Source organism: Dermochelys coriacea, chromosome 1 (genome assembly GCF_009764565.3).
Source record: "Dermochelys coriacea isolate rDerCor1 chromosome 1, rDerCor1.pri.v4, whole genome shotgun sequence".
NCBI lineage: Eukaryota > Metazoa > Chordata > Testudines > Dermochelyidae > Dermochelys > Dermochelys coriacea.
Window position 1 is genome coordinate 187,985,722 of NC_050068.2, and position 19,548 is coordinate 188,005,269.

At 42.2% G+C, this 19,548-nt stretch overlaps 1 protein-coding gene across 4 annotated transcripts in view; it reads right to left on the reverse strand.

Moving 5' to 3' along the window:
- EPHA6 (EPH receptor A6) overlaps positions 1 to 19,548 on the reverse strand; it is an 844,148-nt gene that overhangs the window by 178,503 nt on the left and 646,097 nt on the right. For all 4 annotated transcript variants that reach the window (XM_038403007.2, XM_038402996.2, XM_038402988.2 and 1 more), the window contains one exon: positions 5,218 to 5,403. In XM_038403007.2, the coding sequence (XP_038258935.1) occupies positions 5,218 to 5,403 (186 nt within the window). The remainder of the gene's footprint in view (positions 1 to 5,217; positions 5,404 to 19,548) is intronic.

Sequence of the window (19,548 nt, forward strand, 5' to 3'; positions counted from 1 at the left end):
AATGAAATAGGATTGCATAAAAAAGAGCTGTGTGGTATCAATAATCATGGTCAGTCACACTGTTAACTGTCTCTGAACAGAAAGCAACTGGGTGTGCTTGGGCAACGTATCTACTCGGAATAACACAGTGAAGGTAGGAAACTGCACAGCCTGGGAACCCCTGGTCAGAAGAGAGAGAGACACAAATCTTCACCCAAAAAAGGCAACACTGGGAGGCTTAGAGTGGGTGCCCTTAGTGGACCACTGAGGGAAATACAGGTACTGTTGCCCTCAACTTCAACAACTGGCTTTGGCAACTATGACAAAGGATTAAGCAACTAGTAGGGTAAATGACCCAAATTCTACTTTTAAAGACATATTAGGAAAGTATGTAAATTGTAATTAGGATATTCCTTACAAGTAGCTAGCAAAGAAATGTTAGATAGACTAGAACTTTGAAATGTAAACTTGTAGTGTTAAAGAATTGGAGAAGATAGTGATTGTAGTAGTCTATGTTTACCTATATCTTGTTAGAGGTTAACAATGTAACCAAATGGTTCCTGTCTAGGGCTGTATTCTGTTAATTCAGGGATCAAAAAGAAATATTAACATTTAGATGAAATTTGGGTGAAGTTATGTCACTGTCTATATGTCTCCTTAAAGTTTGTGATAAATTGCTTATTGGATAATTACCTTATGTTAATCCATGTAGTTAATTACTGATGATGTTTCGGAAACAGAAGGTTACTTCAAAAACCTATTGTTCACTTGAGGACTCCCTGCTGTCAAGAGAAGGCCTGAAACTATCCTGATCCTTTTTATCTCAGATCTGCTTGAGGCTTATTCAGGTGAAGTTTGAGTCCTAAGACTGAGCTCTCCAGTCCCATCTGGATCACCCTGGGTACGAAACATTGGACGGAACCTATTTTCAGAGCTCTTTGCATCTCCAATGCTCATCATCTCTATTAGGAAACTGATCTCAGAACTGTACTCATGTCTGTATGTATAATGATCTTTTATCCAATACTCTCTCTTTTCTTTTTTAATAAATTTTAGTTTAGTTAATAAGAATTGTCTGTAGCATGTATTTGGGTAAAGATGTGAAATATTCATTAATGTGTGAGGTAATGTGTCTGATCCTTTGGAATTGGTAGAACTTTCATATTAGACTTGGCTGTCTGGGAGGAGCCCAAAGGCTGGGTTGCTTTTAAGGGAACTGTGTTCTGGCTTCTGTATAACCAGCCAAAAACAGCTTCTATAATACTTTACTAACTTGGTGGAAATAATTATTGGAAGAACCACCAGTTTGGGGATTGTCTGCCCCATTCTTTGCAGTTTGCCCTAATTAAGCAACCTCAATGTGGCCCCCCTGGAACCTCAGTCACAGCAACATCTGAATACTATGAAGCAAGCAGCTTCCTCGCTTCCAACACCCATTTATGAAAGGCTGTCAGTGTGGCTAAAGAAACACAAACTCAGCTGAGTATGCTCAGAGTGAAAAACAAAAACTGGCTCATGAACAGGGCTCCCAAAGGCAGACTAACACCATCACTAGAGCAGATTGACCTGAAAAGAAAACATGGATATTCTCCATTGCTCTAGACAAGCATATCTGAGTGGATCTGCTAGACAACAAATGGCCTCTTTATTGCAACCCATATAAATCAATAGTGTTTCTAAAACAAATTCAGTGTAAGCAAATGCTCCTTTTTGTGTTTGTCCCTTTGAGTAGCGATGTAAATGAACTGCTGGGCCCAGATTCTGTGCTGTAGCATGTCTGCTTTGGTCTGCAATGCTGACAGAAAGTGTTCCTACAGCCAACAAAATGGGCCATGGGAGAACCATCACACTGTAACTGGATCCTCTGGTGACATAGAACTGGTGCAGCAGTTATACCCAGATCTCCCTGCCGTTGGGATGGGGGCATGACTGGCACATGTAAGAAAGACAACAGTGAGAAAAGGGAATTACAAATCTGCTGAAAAAATCCTTCAAAAGCAGAATTATTCATTTGCGAAAGGGCTGTTATAGCATTCTTTTCTTTGACAGACCACACACAGGGCAACTTTGGGGAATACTATTAGTTAAAATGCTAACTTCTGCTTACTTGATAATGCAAGATAAGATCTATCATTTGTGTAATGCATGGAAGCATTTGTTGTTCCCCGGTCAATAATTACTTGTTTGGTAGCACTCTTCTGTTTATTGCAATCAATTACTTTCTGTTTTGTAGTTCAATAGCCAATGACTTAGTTAAGGAGAGTACTGCTTTGCAAACTGATGCAATATATACCAGCAATGGCTACGGCTACACAGCTGAGGACTACTAGAGAGAAAAGTATGTGCTAAGCCAGGGGTCGGCAACCTTTTAGAAGTGGTGTGCCGAGTCTCCATTTATTCACTCTAATTGAAGGTTTTGCATGTCAGTAATACATTTTAACATTTTTAGAAGGTCTCTTTCTATAAGTCCATAATATTTAAAATAACTATTGTTGTATGTAAAGTAAATATGGTTTTTAAAATGTTTAAGAAGCTTCATTTAAAATAAAATTAAAATGCAAAGCTCCCTAGACCAGTGGCCAGGACCTGGGCAGTGTGAGTGCCATTGAAATTCAGCTCGTGTGCTGCCTTTGGCACGCGTGTCATAGATGGCCTACCCCTGTGCTAAGCATAGTGGTACAACTCTATTAATCAAACTTATTCTATCAGATGTATCTCTACAGCTTAGTGCAATGGAGATGCATATCAGATAAACAGTTTCTGCTGTTATCAGTCTACCTCTTAAGACAAAGCACCTTGTAATCATTTTATCAACAAACAAGTCATCTAGGGACAAATTCTGCCTGACCTTTCCAGGGGTTCACAGTGGGAGTAAGAAACCTCCCTTCCTTCTTGGCTTGTGTTGGCAGAATTGCCGACTCTGCACTCACAAGAAAGGGCATGGACTACATGCACACTACCCACCTGGGGGCATATGGTGTCGCAAAGGAGGCAGTGAGGGGAGAAGATGGAGCTATGGCTACCCCACCACAACATACTGGGAAGCAGAAGGACTACAGCAGGATGCATGCTCCCTCTGTTGACCAGGGAACTTGGAACCCCTCCTGGCACTTCTTTCAGAGTAGGTCAACTCTGCACAGCTCCTTACTTCATGCTGTGTACAAATTGCACAGTCTAGCATTTAAAGTGAAATTTGTTGACACTATAGTCCCAACCCCACCAATAAAACAGTGCTAGAATTAATCCTGTTGCATTCTACATATTTGGTTTTTTTAAAGATCAAAATGCTAGATTTTTATTATTATCTGACAGCAATACATTTTTATGTAACTATAACCCACAGGAACACACACTCCTATATCACCTTTAGGCAAATATTTTAAAAGCAATAGTAAAGTATCTGCAGTCCTTCGTGGAAAGCACAAGGACTATTAATTATCTTATTGATTTAAGGTGATTTAAGACCCAGATTTGCCTATCCCGTGCTAGGAACAAACACTTGCACTGATTTCATTGTTTTTAACTCATGCCCCACTTCTCATTAGAATGGATGACAACACATTATAAATAAGATAATTTAGAAGTGTGGCAAAGATTAAACATTAAGTATATTCTATTCTATTAGGTATGCAACATGTAACTGAATGGAAACAACTACTGTGAATCACAATCCCTAGCTTCTTTCAGAAATAAGACATATTAAATTACATTGTTGAATCAGCTAATGAGTAATGGGATATGGAGTCAAGTCATTTCTATGACACTAGTTCATAAACAGCCCAGGTTGGTAAAGATTGAAAGTGATTATTGTTATGGGACGGCTGTCCACCAGTGTACATGAAACAAGCAGCTGCTTTCAATTAAGATCCTACAGATTTCCATATCTCATACAACCATGCTTTCCCCCCTCAGTGGTATCTTACCTGGCATGAATTGGCAACCTTGCTATTTTCAGCAGAGTGATCAATGATTGAACAATAATGAAGATCAAACTATAGTGATCTGGAAGTTTACAGCATATGGTCTTCATTACTGTAGTATCTGAGCACCTCATAAACATTAAAGCATTATTATCTACATTGTACAGATTTGGAGCCAAGGCACGGAGAGACTGACTTGCCCAAGGTCACACAGTGAGTCTGTGGCAGTTCCAGTTCAGTGTCTTAACCACAGAAAACCAGCCTGCTATCTTACTTCTAATACAAAGTGTCTCCCAAGTCTAGCGTTGGAAGGGGTGATAAATTTATGCTGCCTATGTTGAATCTGATGTGCAGACAAAAGAACTTCATTCCTTTATACTGTCAGTCTTTACCTTTCATAAAGTCTAAATCCACTTTAAGAGAGAAATAAACAGAAGGAAGCATTGCAAATCAGCAAACATCATGAGTTGGTTATAGCAAGGATTTCATTATGAGAATATCATGCCTCCTGAGGCTTGGAATTTGTTGTTACAAAAAGTTTGCTATAAATAAATTTCATGCATGTTAATAGGACTTTCATCTCAGACTTAAATAGTCACTATGCATTTTAGTTCTTTAGAAAGTTTCTTAACCTAACTAAAAATATGGATTAAGATGATCAGGGTTTTGCTGGAGCAGTTAGGTTTTTTGTTTTGTTTTTTGGGTTTTTTTTTCGTTCTTGTGAGCTAGACTAGGAATAAAGATGAAGAAGTTCCATAGATTATTCTAAATTAAAAATAAGGAATGAAGTGTATTTGTTTTTCTTCATAATGTTTTCCTGAAGGCTTTGCAAGTGTACAACAATTTTTTAACAGGGTTTAAACTTTTACTTTCTTGTAGATAGGAAATGAGTTCATTCAGATATTAATGTCAGTGTAACATTATAGAATGATAGAAAGTGGGTGGCTGTGGGAAAAGAAGAATATAGCTACCACTTTCCTATCTCTGCAAGGTAATTTGCCTTCATGTTCACAATACTTGGGATTCTAGATTCCTCTCTTGCATTCAATTTTCCAGTAGATAACACTGCAATCCTATTTCATATTAACCTCTGAAGGTATTATTTGAATGAGGAGGATTTTTACAGAGATGTGGCATCCCTTATTAAAAACACATATCCTACACTATTCTAAAATACTGCCCCCAAGGTTTATTGTAACTTCCATACACCTGTGGTTTGGGTCATTATTGTAGAAGGCAATCCCATTTATTTTTAACATGAAAGGTGCCCTTAATTTTCTTACCAACAAGGAAGAAATAAAATAGATTAATAACTTACTTTTTGTAACAACTCCTTCGAGGCGAATAATATTTGGGTGATCAAATTGTCCCATGATACTAGCCTCTCTCAGGAAATCTCTTCTCTGCCTGTCCACATAGCCACCTTTCAAAGTTTTAATGGCAACAGGAATCTCCCTTTTTCCTGGTGTCTTGAGACGTCCACTGCATACCTCTCCAAATTCACCTTAAACAAACAAGAGCAAATAATTTTGTTAACAGATGATTCACATTTTCTAGAGGTCACATTCGATAATCATAATAGTTCTGTCTGGCCTTAGAATTTAGGACTCTATGAATGTAGTGACAAAGTCAGAAAGGTTAAGGCACAAAATGAGTTACACCTAGCAAGGGACATAAAAGGCAATAAGAATAGATTCTATAGATACATGAAGAACAAGAGAAAGAAAAAGGAAACATAGATCTTCTACTTAGTGGGGAAGGAGAGTTAATATCTGATGACATCTAGAAGGTTGAGGTGTTTAATGCCTATTTTGCTTCAGTCTTTACTAAAAAGGTTAACGGTGACCTGACTAGGATACTCAACACAATTAATATTAACAACACAAAGGAAGGAACGCAAGCCAAAATAGGAAAAGAACAGGTTCAAGAATATTTAGATAAGTTAGATGTATTCAAGTTGGCAAGGCCTGATGAAACTCAGCCTAGGGCAGTGGTTCTGGCATTGGCCTGGAGTGGTGAACCGCGGTCAGTGGGAGCAGTGATTGGCCGAACCTGCAGATGTGGCAGGTAAACAAACCATCCCGGCCCGCCAAGGGCTTTCCCTGAACGAGCAGTGGCCCTAGTTTGAGGGTATGTCTACACTATGAAATTAGGTCAAATTTATAGAAGTCGGTTTTGTAGAAAGCATTTTTATACAGTCAAGTGTGTGTGTGTCCCCACACAAATGCTCTAAGTGCATGTAGTCGGCGGACTGTGTCCACAGTACCGAGGCAATAGTCGACTTCCGGAGCTTTGCACTGGGGGTAGCTATCCCACAGTTCCCGCAGTCTCCACCACACATTTGAATTCTGGTAGAAATCCAAGTGTCTGATGGGGCTAAAACATTGTCACAGGTGGTTCGGGGTACATATCGTCAGGCCCCCCCTTCCCTCCGTAAAAGCAAGGGCAGACAATCGTTTTGCACCTTTTTTCTTGAGTTACCTGTGCAGACGCCATACCACGGCAAGCATGGAGCCCGCTCAGCTAACCATCACCATATGTCTCCTGGGTGCTGGCGGACATGGTACTGCATTGCTACACAGCAGCAGTTTATTGCCTTTTGGCAGCAGACAGTGCAGTATGACTGGTAGCCGTCGTCGACGTAGTCCTGGGTGCTCTTTTAACCGGGCGCCTGGGCAAACATGGGAGTGACTCAGTCAGGTCATTTCCCTTGTTTCGTCTCATGGCGATTGAGTCTTTTAATTTGCAGCCAGCAGAAGACGATGGCCAGTAGTCATACTGCACTGTCTTCTGCCGAGCATCCAGGAGGTGACGATGGCTAGTGGTCGTACTGCCAGCATGATGTATAAAGATAGATGAAGAGGCTCAAAACAAGAAATAGACCAGATTTGTTTTGTATTCATTTTCTCCTCCCTCCCGCTGTGAAATTGACAGCCTGCTAAACCTAGTTTTGAGTTCTATCCTTGAGGTTTTGAGTTCTATCCTTGAGGCGGCCATTCAGTTTCTCGCAAAGCCACCCCCTTTGTTGATTTTAATTCCCTGTAAGCCAATCCTGTAAGCCATGTTGTCAGTCGCCCCTCCCTCCAGCAGGGCAACAGCAGACAATCGTTCCGCGCCTTTTTTCTGTGCAGACGCTATACCACAGCAAGCATGGAGCCCGCTCAGATCACTCTGGCAATTAGGAGCACATTAAACACCACACGCATTATCCAGCAGTATATGCAGCACCAGAACCTGGCAAAGCGAAACCGGGCGAGTAGGCGACATCAGCATGGTGACGAGAGTGATGAGGACATGGACACAGACTTCTCTTAAAGCACGGGCCCTGCCAATGTGGGCATCATGGTGCTAATGGGGCAGGTTCATGCGGTGGAACGCTGATTCTGGGCTCGGGAAACAAGCACAGACTGGTGGGACCGCATAGTGTTGCAGGTCTGGGACGATTCCCAGTGGCTGCGAAACTTTCGCATGCGTAAGGGAACTTTCATGGAACTTTGTGATTTGCTTTCCCCTGCCCTGAGGTGCAAGAATACCAAGATGAGAGCAGCCCTCACAGTTGAGAAGAGAGTGGCAATAGCCCTGTGGAAGCTTGCAATGCCGGACAGCTACCGGTCAGTCGGGAATCAATTTGGAGTGGGCAAATCTACTGTGGGGGATGCTGTGATGCAAGTAGCCAACACAATCAAAGACCTGCTGATATCAAGGGTAGTGACCCTGGGAAATGTGCAGGTCATAGTAGATGGCTTTGCTGCAATGGGATTCCCTAACTGTGGTGGGGCCATAGACAGAACCCATATCCCTATCTTGGCACCGGAGCACCAAGCTGGCGAGTACATAAACCGCAAGGGGTACTTTTCAATAGTGCTGCAAGCACTGGTGGATCACAAGGGACGATTCACCAACATCAACGTGGGATGGCCGGGAAAGGTACATGACGCTCGCATCTTCAGGAACTCTGGTGTGTTTCAAAAGCTGCAGGAAGGGACTTTCTTCCCAGACCAGAAAATAACTGTTGGGGATGTTGAAATGCCTATAGTTATCCTTGGGGACCCAGCCTACCCCTTAATGCCATGGCTCATGAAGCCATACATAGGCAGCCTGGAGAGTAGTCAGGAGCTGTTCAACTACAGGCTGAGCAAGTGCAGAATGGTGATAGAATGTGCATGTGGATGTTTAATAGCACGCTGGCGCAGTTTACTGACTCGGTTAGACCTCAGCAAAACCAATATTCCCACTGTTATTACTGCTTGGTGTGCGCTCCACAATATCTGTGAGAGTAAGGGGGAGACGTTTATGGTGGGGTGGGAGGTTGAGGCAAATCGCCTGGCTGCTGGTTATGCACAGCCAGACACCAGGGCAGTTAGAAGAGCACAGGAGAGTGCGGTGTGCATCAGAGAAGCTTTGAAAACCAGTTTCATGACTGGCCAGGCTACGGTGTGAAAGTTCTGTTTGTTTCTCCTTGATGAAATCCCCCGCCCCTTGGTTCACTCTACTTCCCTGTAAGCTAACCACCCTCCCCACCTCCCTTTGATCACCGCTTGCAGAGGCAATAAAGTCATTGTTGCTTCACATTCATGCATTCTTTATTAATTCATCACACAAATAGGGGGATAATTAAGAAGGTAGCCCAGGAGGGGTGGTGGAGGAGGGAAGGACAAGGCCACACAGCACTTTAAAACTTATTGAATGCCAGCCTTCTGTTACTTGGGCAATCCTCTGGGGTGGAGTGGCTGGGTGGCCGGAGGCCCCCCCACCGCATTCTTGGGCGTCTGGGTGAGGAGGCTATGGAACTTGGGGAGGAGGGCGGTTGGTTACACGGGCTGTAGCGGCGGTCTGTGCTCCTCCTGCCTTTCCTGCAGCTCAACCATATGCTGGAGCATATTAGTTTGATCCTCCAGCAGCCTCAGCATTGAATCCTGCCTCCTCTCATCACGCTGCCGCCACCTTTCAGCTTCAACTCTCTCTTCAGCCTGCCACTTACTCTCTTCAGCCCGCCACCTCTCCTCCCGGTCATTTTGTGCTTTTCTGCACTCTGACATTGTCTGCCTCCATGCATTCGTCTGTGCTCTGTCAGTGTGGGAGGACAGCATGAGATCAGAGAACATTTCATTGCAAGTGCGTTTTTTTCGCTTTCTAATCTTCGCTAGCCTCTGGGAAGGAGAAGATCCTTGAAACACATGCAGCTGGTGGAGAAAAAAAAAAGGGACAGTGGTATTTGAAAAGACACATTTTATAGAACAATGGGTACACTCTTTCACGGTAAACCTTGCTGTTAACATTACATACATAGCACATGTACTTTCGTTACAAGGTTGCATTTTGCCTCCCCCCACCACGTGGCTAACAGCGGGGAACATTTCTGTTCAGCCATAGGCAAACAGCCCAGCAGGAATGGGCACCTCTGAATATCCCCTTAAGAAAAGCACCCTATTTCAACCAGGTGACCATGAATGATATCATTCTCCTGAGGATAACACAGAGAGATAAAGAACGGATGTTGTTTGAATGCCAGCAAACATACACTGCAATTCTTTGTTCTACAATGATTCCTGAGTACGTGCTACTGGCCTGGAGTGGTAAAGTGTCCTACTGTGGTGGATGGAATAAGGCTGCCCTCCCCAGAAACCTTTTGCAAAGGCTTTGGGAGTATATCCAGGAGAGCCACGAATGCCAGGGAAAATTAATCATTAAACATGTTGGCTTTTAAACCTTGTATAGTATTTTAAAAGGTACACTCACCAGAGGTCCCTTCTCCGCCTGGTGGGTCCGGGAGGCAGCCTTGGGTGGGTTCGGGGGGTACTGGCTCCAGGTCCAGGGTGAGAAACAGTTCCTGGCTGTCGGGAAAACCGGTTTCTCCGCTTGTTTGCTGTGAGCTATCTACAGCCTCCTCATCCGTGTTGCCTCCATCTCCATTAAAGGAGTCAAACAACATGGCTGGGGTAGTGGTGGCTGAACCCCCTAAAATGGCATGCAGCTCATCATAGAAGCGGCATGTTTGGGGCTCTGACCCGGAGCGGCCATTCACCTCTCTGGTTTTCTGGTAGGCTTGCCTCAGCTCCTTAAGTTTTACGCGGCACTGCTTTGGGTCCCTGTTATGGCCTCTGTCCTTCATCCCCTAGGAGATTTTCACAAATGTTTTGGCATTTCGAAAACTGGAACGTAGTTCTGATAGCACGGATTCCTCTCCCCATCCAGCGATCAGTTCCCGTACCCCCCGTTCGGTCCATGCTGGAGCTGTTCTGCGATTTTGGGACTCCATCATGGTCACCTGTGCTGATGAGCTCTGCATGGTCACCTCTGCTGATGAGCTCTGCATGGTCACCTGCAGCTTGCCACACTGGCCAAACAGGAAATTGAAATTCAAAAGTTCGCGGGCCTTTTCCTGTCTACCTGGTCAGTGCATCTGAGTTGAGAGTGATGTCCAGAGCGGTCACAATGGAGCACTCTGGGATAGCTCCCGGTGGCCAATACCATCTAATTGCATCCACAGTACCCCAAATTCGACCCAGCAAAACTGATTTCAGCGCTAATCCCCTTGTCAGGGATGGAGTAAGGAAATCGATTTTAAGAGCCCTTTAAGTTGAAAAAAAGGGCTTCGTCATGTGGACGGGTGCAGGGTTACATCAATTTAATGCTGCTAAATTCAACCTCAACGCCTAGTGTAGACCAGGGCTGAGAACCACTGTCCTGGGGTACTTAAGGAATTAGCTGAAGCAATCTTGGACCCATTAGCAACTATCTTTGAGAACTCATGGAGGATGGGTGAGGTCCCAGAGGACTGGAGAAAGGCAAACATAATACCTTTCTTTAAAAAGGAGAACAAAAGAGGAACCAAGGAATTATAGACTGGTCAGCCTAATTTTGATACCTGGAAAGATACTGGAACAAATTATTAAACAATGAATTTGTAAGCAGCTAGAGAATAATAGCCAACATGGATTTGTCAAAAGCAAATCATGCCAAACCAACCAAATTTCCTACTTTGATAGGGTTACAGGCCAAGTGGGTAGGAGAGAACCAGTAGAAGTGATGTATCTTGATTATAGTAAGACTTTTGATACTGCCCCACATGACATTCTCAATTCATAAGCACACTAGAGAAATGTGGTCTAGATGAAATTACTATAGGGTAGGTTCACAACTGATTGAAAGATAATACTCAAAGGGTAGTTATTAACAGTTTGTTGCCAAATTGGGAATGTGTATCTAATGAGGTCTGTCTTGGATCCAGTACAATCAATATTTTCCTTAATAACTTGGATGATAGAGTAGGGTGTATGCTTATAAAATTTGGATATTTTACTTAGTTGGGAGGGGTTGCTAGCACTTTCAAGGACAGGATTAAAATTCAAAATGACTTTGAAAAATTAGAGAATTGGTCTGAAATCAACAAAATGAAATTCAGTAAAGACAAGTGCAAAGTACTACACTTAGGAAAGAAAAATCAAATGCAAACTACAAAATAGGGAATAACTGACTAGGTGGTAGTATTGCTGAAAAGGATCTGGGGGTTATAGTGGATCACAAATTAAATATGAGTCAACAATGTGATGCAAAAAAGGCGGATGTAGTTCTGGGGTGTATTAACAGGAGCGTCATATGTTAGAGATGAGAGGTAATAGTCTCACTCTACTTGGCACTGCTGAGGCCTCAGCTGGAGTACTGTGTCCAATTCTGGGCACCACACTTTAGGAAAGACGTGGAGAAACTGGAGAAAGTCCAGAGGAGAGCAACAAAAATGATAAAAGATTTAGAAAACTATGAGAAAAGGTTATAAAAACTGGGCATGTTTAGTTTTGAGAAAAGAAGACAGAGGGCGGACCTGATAACAGTCTTCAGATATGTTGAGAGCTGTTATAAAGAGGAAGGGGATCATTTGTTCTCTTTGTCCACTGGAGGTAGGACAAGAAGTAATGGGCTTAATCTGCAGGGAGATTTAGGTTATATTAGGAAAAAAATGTCTAACTATGAGGGTAATTAAGTTGTTTTTAAGAGCAGGTTTGACAAACACCTGTCACGGATAGTCTAGATGTACTTGGTCCTGCCTCAGTGTAGGGGGCTGGACTAGATTACCTCTTGGGAGCCCTTCCAGCTCTCCATTTCTATTATTTTATCTCTGTATAGTTTAGAGAGAGATAGAATGCCTGTATAGTTTAGGCACCCTTAAAGCTTTTTGCTTTTAAGTTAAAAAAGCTATTTTGAAAAAATATATATGTTTTTGTGTTAAGCTAGTTCATAAGAGTTTACTCTGACCAATTGGAATAAGAGCAGTTATTTCAGAAACACATCTATTCTTTAGAATTGAACTATTATACAGCTATTGAAAAACAATGGATTGGATGGTTGGGGGTGATACTAATGAAATTCATGACTTTCACCAGAGTCCAGGAAATATGGTACATCCAGCACTTCTTCAAAGCAAACATAGTCATGTTAAATTTCTATCAATACTGATCTACAAGTAATAGAAGACTTGCACTTTTGCTCTTATAGACAAAGCGTGTGACTTCCATAATGTGATTGATCTCCACTGGATTATCTGGGCCTCCATACAAGGATGATTGTTATGCTTCGGGGCATGAGATAAGGAACTAACACTATTAAAGGATAGATTTGAATTAAAATGATAAAATATATATTTTAAGGGACATCCTGTGTCAAAGCCTTTGAGTGCTGGACACAATATAATAAAATAAACAGATATTACACATCATTAGACACTATGCTGTGACAATGTCAGGGTTGCATGATTAATCATTCACTAATCAGTAAGGATATGATTCTGTCATGGAGGTCATGGATTCTGTGACTATCTGGGACCTCCCTGACTTTTGGTAAATTCCAGGATACCAAAGCTACAGTTGTATCCTGTTTGGATTCCAAACATTCTGCCATCAGATATAAACAGAAAACCGTATATAGTAACATTTATGGCAGAAATTATATTTCTATGTATTACAGAAGGGACTAAGCCAAGAGGAAGTTCTGCTGTGTTTTTGAATCTTTTGTTACCCTGTAAAGTTATTTTCCATCCTGATTTTACAGAGGTGATTTTTACTTTTTTTTTTTTAATAAAATCCTTCTTTTAAGAACCTGACTGATTTCTCTATTGTCCTAAGAGCCAGGGGTTTGGGTCTGTGATCACTTTATAACCAATTGGTTAGGATATTATTCTCAAGCCTCCCCAGGAAAGTAGGTTTAAGGGCTTGGGGGAATATTTTGGGGGAAAAGGAACTCCAAGTGGTCCTTTCCCTGATCCTTTGTTAAATCACTTGGTGGTGGAAACCTACCATCCAAGGGCAAAGAATTTGAGCCTTGGGGAAGTTTTAACCTAAACTGGTAGAAATAAGCTTAGGGGGTCTTTCATATGGATCACCACATCTGTACCCTAGAGTTCAGAGTGGGGTGGGGACCCTAACTCCACATTCTACAGGCCATTATCCTCTGATCCCACTGAGGATTACCAAAAGAAACTACACCATCTGCTCAAGAAACTCCCTGAAAAAGCACAGGAACAGATCTGTGCAGACACATGCCTAGAATCCCGACCAGGGGTATTCTATTCCCACCCAAGATCCATAAACCTGGAACTCCTGGACACCCCATCATCTCAGACATTGGCACCCTGACAGCAGAACTGTCTGGCTATATGGGCTCTCTCTTCAGGCCCTACGCTACCAGCACTCCCAGCTATCTTCGAGACACCACTGACTTCCTGAGGAAACTACAATCCATCATTGATCTTCCAGAAAACAACATCCTGGCCACTATGGATGTAGAAGCCCTCTACACCAACATTCCACACAAAGATGGACTACAAGCCATCAGGAACAGTATCCCCGATAATGTCATGGCAAATCTGGTGGCTGACCTTTGTGACTTTGTCCTCACCCACAACTATTTCACATTTGGGGACATGCTATGGGTACCCACATGGCCCCACAGTATGCCAACATTTTTATGGCTGACTTAGAACAATGCTTCCTTATCTCTCGTCCCCTAATGCCCCTACTCTACTTGACATACTTCATAGTCTGGACCCACGGAAAAGAAGCCCTTGAGGAATTCCACCATGATTTCAACAATTTCCATCCCACCATTAACCTCAGCCTCTCACAGATCTTGGGAGACAGACCAGTCCTCGCTTACAGACGCCCCCACAACCTGAAGCAAATGCTCTCTAGCAACCACACTCCACACAACAAAAGCACTAACCCAGGAACCTATCCTTGCAACAAAGCCCGATGCCAACTCTGTCCACATATTTATTCAAGTGACACCATCATAGGGCCTAATCACATCAGCCACACTATCAGAGGCTCGTTCACCTGCGCATCTACCAATGTGATATATGCCATCATGTGCCAGCAATGCCTCTATGCCATGTACACTGGCCAAACCAGACAGTCTCTATGCAAAAGACTAAATGGACACAAATCTGACAACAGGAAACATAACATTCAAAACCCGGTAGGAGAACACTTCAACCTCTCTGGCCACTTAGTAACAGATTTAAAGGGGACAATTTTGCAACAGAAAAGCTGTTGACTCCAATGAGAAACTGCTGAGCTTGAATTAATATGCAAATTAGATACCATTAACTTGGGTTTGAATAGAGACTGGGAGTGGCTGGGTTATTACAGATATTGAATCTATTTCCCCATGTTAAGTCTCCTCACACCTTCTTGTCAACTGTCTAAATGGGCCATCTTGATTATCAATACAAATTTTTGTTTCTCCTGGTTATAATAGCTCATCTTAATTAGTTAGCCTCTTACAGTTGGTATAGCTACTTCCACCTTTATATAGGTTTCAGAGTAGCAGCCGTGTTAGTCTGTATTCGCAAAAAGAAAAGGAGTACCGGTGGCACCTTAGAGACTAACAAATTTATTAGAGCATAAGCTTTCGTGAGCTACAGCTCACTTCATCGGATGCATTTGGTGGAAAAAACAGAGGAGAGATTTATATACACACACACAGAGAACATGAAACAATGGGTTTATCATACACACTGTAAGGAGAGTGATCACTTAAGATAAGCCATCACCAACAGCAGGGGGGGGAAGGAGGAAAACCTTTCATGGTGACAAGCAGGTAGGCTAATTCCAGCAGTTAACAAGAATATCAGAGGAACAGTGGGGGGTGGGGTGGGAGGGAGAAATACCATGGGGAAATAGTTTTACTTTGTGTAATGACTCATCCATTCCCAGTCTCTATTCAAGCCTAAGTTAATTGTATCCAGTTTGCAAATTAATTCCAATTCAGCAGTCTCTCGTTGGAGTCTGTTTTTGAAGCTTTTTTGTTGAAGTATAGCCACTCTTAGGTCTGTGATCGAGTGACCAGAGAGATTGAAGTGTTCTCCAACTGGTTTTTGAATGTTATAATTCTTGACGTCTGATTTGTGTCCATTCATTCTTTTACGTAGAGACTGTCCAGTTTGGCCAATGTACATGGCAGAGGGGCATTGCTGGCACATGATGGCATATATCACATTGGTAGATGCGCAGGTGAACGAGCCTCTGATAGTGTGGCTGATGTGATTAGGCCCTATGATGGTATCCCCTGAATAGATATGTGGACAGAGTTGGCAACGGGCTTTGTTGCAAGGATAGGTTCCTGGGTTAGTGGTTCTGTTGTGTGGTGTGTGGTTGCTGGTGAGTATTTGCTTCAGATTGGGGGGCTGTCTGTAAGCAAGGACTGGTCTGTCTCCCAAGATCTGAGAGAGCGATGGCTCATCCTTCAGGATAGGTTGTAGATCCTTGATGATGCGTTGGAGGGGTTTTAGTTGGGGGCTGAAGGTGATGGCTAGTGGCGTTCTGTTGTTTTCTTTGTTGGGCCTGTCCTGTAGTAGGTGACTTCTGGGTACTCTTCTGGCTCTGTCAATCTGTTTCTTCACTTCAGCAGGTGGGTACTGTAGTTGTAGGAATGCATGATAGAGATCTTGTAGGTGTTTGTCTCTGTCTGAGGGGTTGGAGCAAATGCGGTTATATCGTAGCGCTTGGCTGTAGACAATGGATCGAGTGGTATGATCTGGATGAAAGCTAGAGGCATGTAGGTAGGAATAGCGGTCAGTAGGTTTCCGATATAGGGTGGTGTTTATGTGACCATCGCTTATTAGCACCGTAGTGTCCAGGAAGTGGATCTCTTGTGTGGACTGGTCCAGGCTGAGGTTGATGGTGGGATGGAAATTGTTGAAATCATGGTGGAATTCCTCAAGAGCTTCTTTTCCATCGGTCCAGATGATGAAGATGTCATCAATGTAGCGCAAGTAGAGTAGGGGCATTAGGGAACGAGAGCTGAGGAAGCGTTGTTCTAAGTCAGCCATAAAAATGTTGGCATACTGTGGGGCCATGCGGGTACCCATCGCAGTGCCGCTGATTTGAAGGTATACATTGTCACCAAATGTGAAATAGTTATGGGTCAGGACAAAGTCACAAAGTTCTGCCACCAGGTTAGCCGTGACAGTATCGGGGATACTGTTCCTGACGGCTTGTAGTCCATCTTTGTGTGGAATGTTGGTGTAGAGGGCTTCTACATCCATAGTGGCTAGGATGGTGTTTTTAGGAAGATCACCAATGGACTGTAGTTTCCTCAGGAAATCGGTGGTGTCTCGAAGATAGCTGGGAGTGCTGGTAACGAAGGGCCTGAGGAGGGAGTCTACATAGCCAGACAATCCTGCTGTCAGGGTGCCAATGCCTGAGATGATGGCCAATGCCTGCTGTTGGTGATGGCTTATCTTAAGTGATCACTCTCCTTACAGTGTGTATGATAAACCCATTGTTTCATGTTCTCTGTGTGTGTGTATATAAATCTCTCCTCTGTTTTTTCCACCAAATGCATCCGATGAAGTGAGCTGTAGCTCACGAAAGCTTATGCTCTAATAAATTTGTTAGTCTCTAAGGTGCCACAAGTACTCCTTTTCTTTTCACCTTTTCATGTTCTCTGTATGTGTATCTATCTATCTTCTTACACTATGTTCCATTCTATGCATCCTATGAAGTGGGCTGTAGCCCACGAGAGCTTATGCTCAAATAAATTTGTTAGTCTCTAAGGTGCCACAAGTACTCCTGTCCTTTTTTTTAGAAGGGACCCAGTGTCAAACAAAGAAATGGCTGCTTTTCTGTTCCTTGTGATTCCACTAGATAACTCAGTTCAGTAAGCGGTCTCAGGGTTGATGTAATCAATGCATACAATATACTGGGATCTCCATATCTGTTTTTCTGTTTGTGTTTTATGTGTGTTCCTTGCTTTTTTAAAAAAAAGTATTTTTCAGTTGGAGCTCTCATTTGATGATACATTAGTTTACTAAAGACATAGCAAACTAAATCGCTCCAGTGTCATAACAAGTGCCTGCTGCCCTAAACAATGTCATGCAAATACTAAATCAAAACCAAAATCTTTTCCATTAACAAAAAGAGAAGATAAAGTTTTCACTTGAAAAGCAAAGAGAGAATTGTTTCACTGTGCATTCCACATAGCTTGTGTACTTTAAAGAGTTAAACTGATTGCTTAGACTATATCAAAAATAGTTGCCACTGTGCATCACTGCAATTATTAACTTGAGAGAGCCCCAGGAGGGTTGTTTTCCTACAAAAAATATTGTAGTCAGGTTTTTTGTTGTTTTTGTGTTTTAGACATACTATAATATTATGTCTTGTAGCGTAAGCACATTAAACTAAATTCATCCCTCATGTAACTCCGTTGACTTCAAAAGAGTTTAATTACACCAGAGTATTGAGCTTATCGACTGGTTCAAATGGAAACTGTGTTTATTCACCAGAGCACAGTACCTTAAAAGGAAAACAAACTAACAAACAAAAAAAAACACCTTTCCCTGTTCAGCCCCAACCTTACATATTGATGTAAATTTATCATTATTTTGACTTTTTTAATTAAATTTTTAATCTTATACAGTTAAATTAAATTGTCTTTCACTTTCTATAATATTTAGCTAATGGAACTTTGTAAATTATTTGCAGAGAACCTTAATCCCACTTACGTTTATGCAGCATGTGGGGCATGGTGGAGATTGTGGCAGGGGGAGAGAGGGCATGGTCAGAGGTTGCAGTGCTCCAGCAGTACTTGGCCAGTTTAATGGCCCCTAGGGGTTGTTATAAACGAGGGTAACTTAGAGGGGTCTTGAGTCTGCTCTATTGTGTCAAAGGGCTGAACTGACCTCCAGAAATCCCACAGATCTGGGGAGACAAAAGTGTCCACCTTCTCTTCTCTCGCTCTGGTCCTGCACTGAGCATTAGAGCAAGGCAGGAAACTCTTTTCCTAGCATGGGAAAATATTCACAATTTGGAAAATACTTCTCATCCAGAATAAGGATGAAAAGTTGAAATCTTGAAAATTTTTACAAGTCAACAAACCAAAAAATTTTTCAGCTGGGGTCAGTCAAAATATTTCAATAATTTCTAAACACTTAATTTCACTTCCAACCTTTTTCTAGTTATTTTTTTTTTCACTATAATTAGTAAATTAATTCCTAAACAAAAAGTCTTGTCAAACTGAGAAACCAAAATTTCTCATTTAGAAAATGTCAGAACGGGATGTTTAAACAATTTTGACACCTTTTTCCTCCAACATTCTCTCAAGTCAAGAAATTTATCAAAACTACTTTTTTTTTCTATGAACAGTTTTTGGTTTTCACAAATCAACTTTTTTTCAAGGGGAAGACATCTCATCAAAAATTCCAGACCAGCTTCACTGAGAGCAATTCAGATGGCCTCAAGGATTAAGGCAGATGTTCCTCTCAGCTTCTCAGTTTGCTCACCTCTATACCCATGCCATTTCTCAGAGAACTTGACAATTAAAATCTTGAGTCACTTTCAAGTGTTAGGTGTGACATCTGCATTACCACATTAGCCACAAAGTCATCTGTTGCATTCATTTAAGGATATGAATGTTTGCTCAGGAGCAGTAATGTGAATGTTTGCCTCATTTCTGGCAATACCCATTGTAAACCAACAGTTAACGTGACACCACCCCCAAACACACACACACACACACACACACACACACACACACACACACTCATGCACACACACGAGAGATCTGCACAACTGGGATTTTTAAAAATGATTTCCTCTGAAATTTTTAGAAATTTCCCTTCAGAAGTACAAAACTCAAAGACCCCTATGCAGATATATGCAGGCCCATTTTCTATCTGCTCTGTGAGATTTGCACCAATGTATTTGGAGGCACAAAATGTTTTGGTCTCTGGTACCAACCATTATGTGTTTGGCCAGTCCTTGCTATAAACATGACTTGGTCCAGTGATTCTGTGTCAAGTACATGCAAGCCAATGGTCATGCCTCATGTGATATCTAACAAACAACTGAATTTTGAGTATTGGTGCTTCCAGTCTCCCTATTCCATATGGTGATTTTACTGAAAGCATACTGTAGGTATTAGCGTGAGCTTAGGGTTAGGAATTTTTCATCAGAAAGTTTTCCAATGAAAAATGCCCCTTTCACAAAACTGAAATTTTCCATGTGAAAGTTTCAGTTTTGCTGAAAAGTTTTCTAGGACAATTGAAATGATGGCTCCACGGCAGCCTGCCTGGAAGGCACTGGTCAATTTCAAGCAGAAAGTGAAACAGACTAAAGCTTTCCAGGAGGGCTGCTGAGGCTGAGCACCCTTACTC